Here is a 10,406-nt window from a genome sequence, read left to right as displayed (position 1 = left end):
TCCACAGTTTTTAAAAGAAGTATCGTGTAGCTTAGGATGTGGCCTTATGGTGGGATAAGGGTCTTCGAAACGTGAAGACTAGAATGAAGTTATTTTAATTGTGACTGAGCTGTATTTGGTTCAAAGCTAACATTTCACTCACTACACGTTTTTAACATTGCTATACTAAAGGAAGAAGATTAAAGCATTTATTGATTCCTAATTTGTGTACAAATTACGTTTATTTACCATACTACTTAAGCTCAACGATTTCTGGAACATGCATTCAGATTTGAATGTCTGAAGAGCAGAAGATATTCGCAAAAGTTGAAGAAATGGATCGTTAGCATAATTGGAATATTTCGGTATGGTATCACAGACTGATCTTGCCAAACATCTCCCAACCATCTCACGATTTGGTGCACTGACAATTTCGTTAGCAGTGTTTTGAGCGAACTCGTTTCCTGATGATCGCAGAGAGTGTTCAAAGTTTCCTGTTATATCTGTGGTTATGCTTCGATAAAAATAAGTTGGAGGTTGACGTCTCTGTGAGTGGCGTGGTAGGGCCCAGCTGTAAGACAGTCACAGTTCTTTTCTGGCGCCACATACTCGCTGTGTTGCCTGATTCCTACGGCTTTTGGAGAAGTCGCCGTAACTCTCTTGCCCCTGCAGAAGGGAAGAAATAAATAGTTGTTTTATAAGTATCCCTGCTCAGATCGAAGACAAGAGGATCAAGGATCACATGTGTTTACAGCAGGACAGAGCTCCAACAAACTTTGCTATTCAGATGAGTGAGTTCATCGAGAAACAACTTCGGGCCCACTGTACTAGATGTGGTACAGCAACATCTCCAGCCCCACTGAAATAGCCACCTTTAAGCCCAGACTTTAACACGCCAGACAGGTCATTATGGGGGAAGAATCATTTACTTTTTGACTCAACCTCAGTACAAGATTAGTGAAGTATTGCGCACAAATGTCCAGGAGTCCTTCCCAAGTATAGCTCCTGAGATGCTCCACAAGGTGTCAACAAGCACATGGAAACTCCTAGATCACTGCGTAAGGCACGAAACTGCGCGTACGGATGAACTGGATATGTAACCTTTATATGTAAGTACTCCAATATACAGATAGCGTTTTACCAAGAGTTAGGCAGAAGAATTCACTATAGCTGCTACTCCAACTGCTATATCCACCACTGGCCTCCCCAGTTTAATCTGTAAGTTCACGTTCTATTTCACTTTCAGTGCCCACATAACTACCGACTCCTTGAGCATGTGGCGTATACCAGCTGGCCATCTATTAGCCTAAAAGTTAATTTAATGGATCATACTGCATATGTCGGGTGTGACACTGTGAACGATTGGCAGCAAAAGAGAGTCTGAAATCTGGAGCTGTGGCAGAAGAACGTCGTGTCTAGAGATTGCTGGTACATGGTTGGGGTGAATGAAGCGTCCCTGGTAAGAGCTTCTCAGTGTCACACGGACCACTTGGCTGCGATGATGCTGCGACGCAACTGTTGCTAATCAATGGACGGCAACTCCCAGACTCTGTAGTCTAGAAGATCTGCTGCAAGTCGCGGTGGTAGCTACGCACCATTATCCAGAAACACACGGTCACAGCTGCAACAGAAGACAATAGCGTCGAGATATCAGTGCTTTACATTCTGCTATGATGATTGTGTCGATCTGACTCATAACTGAGTTGCACAAAGCTGTTTTAAATTGTTTTCTCTTATTAAATCCATCCAAGTGGAACTTGCAGTTCGTGAAAAATGCAATAGTATTCGGACACGTTATCTTCATTCACACAGTTTCAACAACAGAGAGCATCGAATTTAGATGTTGTGTCAGAGAGATTAGTTGCAATGGGCAGTGACAGATCGCGTTCACACAGTTTGAACCATATAGTTCAGTAGACCTGGATCTAGAGTACCAGGTCAGATGTGAGATGAACACAGTGTCAGCTCATCTATCTCGATAGCGTTGTGCAGTGAATTTCGACCCAGTGTCCCAGCCAACAGTCGTGAGGGACACTGGTGGCTTTTGTTCACACAGCCAAGACAACACACTACAGCGGACGTGACCCTGACGCCATAGCCAGCAGCCGAGTTGGGCACTGACAGTTTGGATCTGAAATGATTGTGGCATCCTGATCAGCGGTTGATATGGATCTGGAGGCTTGCAGTCACAGAGTCTGGACAACACAAGCTAGTAGGTGTGGATATGACATTTTATGATGAATTAAAAGGGATGCACAGAGCACCCATCCCAGACAACGCAATGCAGCAGTCTTGGATCAGGCGTCCCAGGCCTTAGTAGAGGTGAACAGGATGGTCTCAGGTTCACAAAGTCAGAAAACAACAGAATCCAGTGGACCTATGTCTGCTACCTCTATCACCACTCGAGCTGGACACAGAACGTTCATGGTCTCATATGCTGGAAAACACAAGTTAGCAGTCCTGGGTCTGGCACCCCATTCAGTGGCTGAGATGCTCAACATGGGGAAACAGTCATGAAATTGATTTCCAACGCAGCAATTGAGGCGCCGAGTTACTGACAGTTTTTATTAAGAGACTCTGAACAATAACGTTCAATACATTGGGATCTAGTTTCTCAGGTATTAGCCGAAACAGAAACAACAGATCTCATTCAGTAGTATGAATCACAAATGACTTAAGCCTGAAGATTCAGCCACCAGTTGCTTATTCAGGCCTGCGGTCACACGGACTCCACATCATGGTGCAGCAGGTGAGGATCTTGGCGTTCCAGAGAGAAATAGACTGCACAATTCAGTAGCCATGAAACTGGTGTCCCAGTCAGCAGGTGAGATGGGCATTAATGCTTCATTTTCACCAAGTTGTCAAGATGGACCCTTGAGGCTCTTATTAATGCAGTCCAAACAACAATGGATGTGACTCTGGCATCAGAAGTACGACTTGTACACTGGAGACTCGGAATCGTACAGACTGAGCACCATAGAGCAGAGAAACTTAATCTGGTGTTCCAGCCAGATGAGATTACGCCTTCAGAGTACTGTTTACAGCTGCAAAGAACCATTTAAAGGCAGCGTTTATAAGAGTTGCCTTCCAACTGTTCTCACACTTGGTCATTACAGTAATCTCTTCAGTGGGCGTGAGTCTTTGGGTATTTCCTCTTTTTTATGTGTATAGACCGGCCTCTGTGGCAGAGCGGTTCTAGGCGCTTCAGTCTGGAACCACTGGGCTGCAACGCCCGCATGTTCGAATCCTGCCTCGGACATGGATGTGTGTGATGTCTTTAGGTTAGTTAGGTTTAAGTACCTCTAAGTCTAGGGGACTGATGACCTCAGATGTTAAGTCTCATAGTGCTTAGAGCAATTAGAAACATTTATGTATGTAGACTGAAGCAGCGAGTGAAAATTCGCCAGAAATCGAACCTAAGTCTCCTGCTTTCTAGACAGATGCATTACACACTAAGCCACCACTGCACACCGGTTCATACAGATGCATGGATTACCCTGGCATGCCTCCTTCTTAGATCCAAAGTAGACTGGGGTGGCACTGAGAATCTGAGTCAAGGAGGGAGGCGTGCCACGACAAGCCGTGCAGTTGTGTGAACTGCTGTGCCAAGGTGGCTTAGTGACTAACGCATCTGCCTATCGAGCATTAGACCCGAGTTCGAGTTCGATTCCCAGCATTGGTACAAATTTTCACACTTTGATCCAGTTTACATACATAAAATCTTATCTGTATGAGACAGGTAAAGTCTCTGAAATGGTCTCATTTCCTGTGGGTACTAATTGCTGTTGGTAACTTCACACATCAACCTGCTATGGGCTCTACATAAATTGTGTACATAATTGCTCAATGCTATATATGGCATCATATAGTGTATCAGACTTGCATTCGCCGGCCGGAGTGGCCGAGCAGTTAAAGGCGCTCCAGTCTGGAACCGCACGACCGCTACGGTCGCAGGTTCGAATCCTGCCTCAGGCATGGATGTGTGTGATGTCCTTAGGTTAGTTAGGTTTAAGTAGTTCTAAGTTCTAGGGGACTTATGACCACAGAAGTTGAGTCCCATAGTGCTCAGAGCCATTTGAACCATTTCGAACTTGCATTCAGTGGGGAACGACACCACCAGACAAAATAAGTGAAGCGCCCAGAAGAGGACGAGGAAACAAAATGAAACATTACTTCAATGATTACCAAATCGAGTCAAATGGCGTTGCAGCCCGCAGACCATCGACGCATTCGCCCACCATGGTCATCCAGGTTAGTGTGGAACTGGGCTCCATTGCTGCAGTACAGAACCGGCATTCATTGCTGAACACAATGTGACGGCATTCATCAGCAGTTCAACTTCCCTCTTACAGCACTACTCCAAACGCATTAATCTGTGCTGTGGTGTTAACGGCAGCCTACATATGGGATGGTAGTTCCCCAGTCTGGCTCTGCTAGCCTTTTCCCAGTGGTGCCAGATGGCGCAGAATGTAGCAGGGATTCAATTACTTGTTGTCAAATGGCTCGATACGCGATCCTATTTTGCCTTGCGACATATGGTCAACTGTAAACTTGGCGACGAATATGCCTGTCCTCACACTCCCACACAGTCCAGCACTAGGCCATTGTCATACCTGAATGCTCCACAAATCTATAAACTGCAATATTCGACGAGCCAACCAAATGGTGACCCACAATGAGCCCCTTTTCAAAGTCTGACATGTGCCAATGACTCTGTCTCACGCAAGTACCAGACACCTCCATGACCTTGACAGTGCTCGCTCAGCATGTGATGCCGTTCATGCCCTGCATACAGGATGATTTATCTCCCCCAGCCGATCTCGTTTCTTGCAACCCTCAACATGTGCAATGCTACATTGCTGGGAATATGCTTTTATTACGCTCTTTGTTACATACAGCCACATATTAACATAGTTACATGTCAATGGACATAGACGAATGATTTAAAGGACCGATGTTTTGCTAAGGGTCTAAACCGCAATCAGGTGGGTTCAGAAGCGTTTGGAAAATGAACTTGCTGAAAATTAGCACCGTACAGCGATCCAGCAGGGGAATATTAAGCTTATGACGACTTTTGTTGCGTTGCATCAGACAATTTCGGTATGGGCAACTGAATCACCCTTAATAGACTATGTGATCAAAAGTATTCAGACTCCTGGCTGAAAATGATTTACAAGCTCGTGGCGCCCTCCGTCGGTAATGCTGAAATTCAGTATAGTGTTGGCTCACCTTTAGTGTCGATGACAGCCGGCCGCGGTGGTCTAGCGGTTCAGGCGCTCAGTCCGGAACCGCGCGACTGCTACGGTCGCAGGTTCGAATCCTGCCTCGGGCATGGATGTGTGTGATGTCCTTAGGTTAGTTAGGTTTAAGTAGTTCTAAGTTCTAGGGGACTGATGACCACAGATGTTAAGTCCCATAGTGCTCAGAGCCATTTGAACCATTTAGTGTCGATGACAGCTTCCAGTCCCTCAAACATACGTTCAATCAGGCACTGGAAGGTTTCTTGGGGAATGGAAGCCCATTCTTCACGGAGTGCTTCAAAGAGGAGAGGTATCGATGTCGGTCGGTGAGGCCTGGCGCGAAGTCGCCGTTCCAAAACATCCCAAAGGTTTTCTATAGGATTCAGGTCAGGACTCTGTGCAGGCCAGTCCATTACAGGGATGTTATTGCCGTGTAACCGTGCATTGTGAACAGGTAGTCGATTGAATTGAAAGATGAAATCGCTATCCCCGAATTGCTCTTCAACAGTGAGAAACAAGAAGGTGCTTAAAACGTCAGTGTAGGCCTATGTTGTGATAGTGCCACGCAGAACAGCAAGGGGTGCAACCCTCTCCATGAAAAACACGAGCACACCATAAAACTACCGCCTCAGAATTTTACTGTTGGCACAACACACGTTGGAAGATAACATTCACTGGGCATTCACCATACCCACACCCTGCCATCTGATCGACACATTGTGTACCGTGATTTGTCACTCCACAGTACGTTTTTCCACTGTTCAGTCGTCCATTGTTTACGGTCCTTACACGAAGCAAGGCGTCGTATGGCATATACCGGCGTGATGTGTGGCTTATGAAATCCAAGTTTTCTCACCTCCCGCCTAACTGTCATAGTACTTGCAATGGATCCTGATGCAGTTTCGAATTCCTGTGTGATGGTCTGGGTGGATGTCTGCCTATTTCAGATTACGAGCCTCTTGAACTGTCGGCGGTCTCTGTCAGTCAACAGACGAGGTCGGCCTGTACGCTTTTGTGCTGTACGTGTCCCTTCACGTTTCCACTTCACTATCTCACCGGAAAGAGTGGACCTAGGGATGTTTAGGAATGTGGAAATCTCGCGTACAGACGTATGATACAAGTGACATTCAATCATCTGATCACCTTCGAAGTCCATTCTGTTCTCTCACGATGTCTATTAACTACTGAGGTCACTGATATGGAGTACCTGGCAGCAGATGGTAGCACAATCGTATGTTTTTGGTGGTGTCTGGACACTTTTGATCAAATTGTGTATTTCTTGCCTGGTGACCGAGTATAACAAAGAGCGAAATTAATGCTTAAAACCAAGTGACAGTGCAGAAGATAATGTATTAACTAACGTAGTGTGTACTATATTATATTCGTAACAAAGGCATGCTTCCATCACTCTGTTGGTCATTCTACATGTCAGGTAGAGTTGCAACCACAATCATTTACATATCCACGAACAGGGGATGTGTGTATGATGTTAAATTTACATCTGACCTATGTCTTATGGATAGTCACTTTTTCTTGTCAGGAGGTGTGTAATGTCTTAGTGGCGAAACAAATTGGGTCCTCTCATGGATATACAAGTAGAGAAACTTTATCCGCTATTGTCCTGCTACAGAGGTCTCTTACCTATGCCGAGAATGTTTGCGGCCAGAACCAAGAAGCCCGTGTGAACGGAGCCAGTGAGGAACAGCTCTGTCAGCACCAGCCAGAAGTAGACCAGGTAGGCCCCGGTCACCACGACGTGGCCGTGCAACCAGCACTGCACCAGATCTCGGCAGCGCTGCACACACAGAGAAAAGATGTATCGATAAATGTTTTGACTAAAGTTCAGTCTTGATCACACCATTTATGTTTTAATGATATAGGTAACCGGTTTCGGTTATTTTTACATACCATCATCAGACCTGTGGATAAATTTTAGGAAATACACTCCTGGAAATTGAAATAAGAACACCATGAATTCATTGTCCCAGGAAGGGGAAACTTTATTGACACATTCCTGGGGTCAGATACATCACATGATCACACTGACAGAACCACAGGCACATAGACACAGGCAACAGAGCATGCACAATGTCGGCACTAGTACAGTGTATATCCACCTTTCGCAGCAATGCAGGCTGCTATTCTCCCATGGAGACGATCGTAGAGATGCTGGATGTAGTCCTGTGGAACGGCTTGCCATGCCATTTCCACCTGGCGCCTCAGTTGGACCAGCGTTCGTGCTGGACGTGCAGACCGCGTGAGACGACGCTTCATCCAGTCCCAAACATGCTCAATGGGAGACAGATCCGGAGATCTTGCTGGCCAGGAAAGTTGACTTACACCTTCTAGAGCACGTTGGGTGGCACGGGATACATGCGGACGTGCATTGTCCTGTTGGAACAGCAAGTTCCCTTGCCGGTCTAGGAATGGTAGAACGATGGGTTCGATGACGGTTTGGATGTACCGTGCACTATTCAGTGTCCCCTCGACGATCACCAGTGGTGTACGGCCAGTGTAGGAGATCGCTCCCCACACCATGATGCCGGGTGTTGGCCCTGTGTGCCTCGGTCGTATGCAGTCCTGATTGTGGCGCTCACCTGCACGGCGCCAAACACGCATACGACCATTATTGGCACCAAGGCAGAAGCGACTCTCATCGCTGAAGACGACACGTCTCCATTCGTCCCTCCATTCACGCCTGTCGCGACACCACTGGAGGCGGGCTGCACGATGTTGGGGCGTGAGCGGAAGACGGCCTAACGGTGTGCGGGACCGTAGCCCAGCTTCATGGAGACGGTTGTGAATGATCATCGCCAATACCCCAGGAGCAACAGTGTCCCTAATTTGCTGGGAAGTGGCGGTGCGGTCCCCTACGGCACTGCGTAGGATCCTACGGTCTTGGCGTGCATCCGTGCGTCGCTGCGGTCCGGTCCCAGGTCGACGGGCACGTGCACCTTCCGCCGACCACTGGCGACAACATCGATGTACTGTGGAGACCTCACGCCCCACGTGTTGAGCAATTCGGCGGTACGTCCACCCGGCCTCCCGCATGCCCACTATACGCCCTCGCTCAAAGTCCGTCAACTGCACATACGGTTCACGTCCACGCTGTGGCGGCATGCTACCAGTGTTAAAGACTGCGATGGAGCTCCGTATGCCACGGCAAACTGGCTGACACTGACGGCGGCGGTGCACAAACGCTGCGCAGCTAGCGCCATTCGACGGCCAACACCGCGGTTCCTGGTGTGTCCGCTGTGCCGTGCGTGTGATCATTGCTTGTACAGCCCTCTCGCAGTGTCCGGAGCAAGTATGGTGGCTCTGACACACCGGTGTCAATGTGTTCTTTTTTCCATTTCCTGGAGTGTACTAGAAACCAATCTTGAAATAAAATGAAAGCGTCTAATGATGTCAAAATTTAGCAAGATAAAATAAAATTAATTATACCCATGGATACCTTAGGAAAAACCAAAAAAAAAAAAACAATTTAATCAGCGGTCTCATCAGTTATTCAGACATACATAATGCGGAACGTACTCTTGGCTTCTACCCTACTGCTATAAAGAATATTGCTATGAAAACTATAGTTAAAGTAAGACGATTCTGCAGCATCCAACAAAGATGCAATTGTGATGTAGGCGACTCGGTATAATCGATATATACCACAACTCCAAGGACTTTCACATCTTTGATGTAACTGACACTGTAATAGTATTAAGGTTGCCCATAGAGGGCATAACTATTACACATCGTAGTTTAGTGTTTTTATCTAAAATATAAATAAGCTGTACACATGCTAACTATCTGTTAATCAGACATTTAAATGAATCAATTTTATGTTATTAGTGTATTTCCTACTTTTATACTTTGACGATGGCGTCATATTATGAACGCTGATTGGCAGTTGTGAAGTAGTGTGACAGGAAGTAGGCGGAGTCTCTGCATATTTAAGCTCGTGCTCAGCACTCATAACCATCAGTTGACTGCGTAGCAGCGAGGAGAGCTCCGCCTACCATCCTAAGGTAGCCATGGGTATAATTAATTTTATTTTATCTTGTTAAATTTTGACATCATTAGACACTTTCATTTTATTTAAAGATTGGTTTCTAGTATTTCTTAAAATTTATCCACAGGTCTGATGATGGTTATGTAAAAATAACCGAAACCGGTTACCTATATCATTAAAACATAAATGGTGTGATCAAGACTGAACTTTAGTCAAAATATAATAATCAATTGATCACTGTTTTCCAAAAATGTTTACGAAAATTATCGATAAATACTAAACATCGAAATCTTTTAGGTAGTTTCGTGCACTCTTGCTATATCGACCAGTATATCATCGCTATAATTCCATTTTCTATACACTTTTCTGAGTGACCACTATATTTGTGGCGTCTGTTCTTTTGAACATATCCAAAAGGATAGACACATTTTGATGGTACAAACACTGTGAATCAAGAAACAAAGGAATTAAATACATTAGTGGCCAGTGGGCAATTCATACCAATGAGGCAAGCAGAAAATTTGTGCTGGAGTGCGATTCGAATCTGGATCTCCTGCTTGTTAGGCACATACGCTGACCACTACTTTGCGTCTTGATATTCATAGAGGCTGTAGGATCAAAAATGGTGTCGATTCTTGCAGACATATATACGTATGATCCCGTCAGTGCAGGTGCACACCAAACTGACACTCTTACGGGAGTCGGAGAGATGCCGCGAGAGTAACGAGTCCAATGGGCAGGGGTACTACATCAGTAGTGTGTGGTGTAAATTGAGAATTTGGGGTCTGACGGATGCGGGGGCGGAGGGGGGGGGGGTGAGGGTGTCTAATGTTGATGTTATGTTCAGAGGGCGAAGTGCCTAGTAAGCAGGAGACGTGGATTCGAACCCCAGTAGTCCAGAACAAATTTCCAACATGCCCTATTCATATAAATTAATGACCACTGGGCAGCTAATGTCTTTAAATCCTCTGTGTCCTGCCAAATAAACTTGGCACATTTTTCTACATCTACATACGTACGAGTAGCCTGCAGCCACTGAGAAGAGCATGGCAGGCAGTATTTTGTTTTGGACGGCATGCTGGGCTTTCCTCTGGTCCCAGCTACAAGTGGAGTGCCGGGAAATTCACTGCTTCATTGTCTTTGCACATACTGTAGTTAGTCTAATCTTTTGCCACGGCCGCTTC

General features: G+C 46.0%; 1 protein-coding gene across 1 annotated transcript in view; it reads right to left on the bottom strand.

Annotated features, from left to right (window-relative positions):
* Nucleotides 1–213: 213 nt before the first annotated feature.
* Nucleotides 214–10,406, bottom strand: part of LOC126425270 (uncharacterized) — a 65,192-nt gene continuing 54,999 nt past the window's right edge. The window contains exons 6-7 of the mRNA XM_050088238.1: nt 6,861–7,014; nt 214–1,600 (exon numbers count right to left, since the gene is read on the bottom strand). Coding sequence (XP_049944195.1) covers nt 1,536–1,600; nt 6,861–7,014 — 219 coding nt within the window. The 3' untranslated portion in view covers nt 214–1,535. The remainder of the gene's footprint in view (nt 1,601–6,860; nt 7,015–10,406) is intronic.

Source organism: Schistocerca serialis, chromosome 10, assembly GCF_023864345.2.
Source record: "Schistocerca serialis cubense isolate TAMUIC-IGC-003099 chromosome 10, iqSchSeri2.2, whole genome shotgun sequence".
NCBI classification, from domain to species: domain Eukaryota; kingdom Metazoa; phylum Arthropoda; class Insecta; order Orthoptera; family Acrididae; genus Schistocerca; species Schistocerca serialis.
Note: the sequence above shows the minus strand (reverse complement) of the source record. Positions and strands in the feature narration are given on the sequence as shown.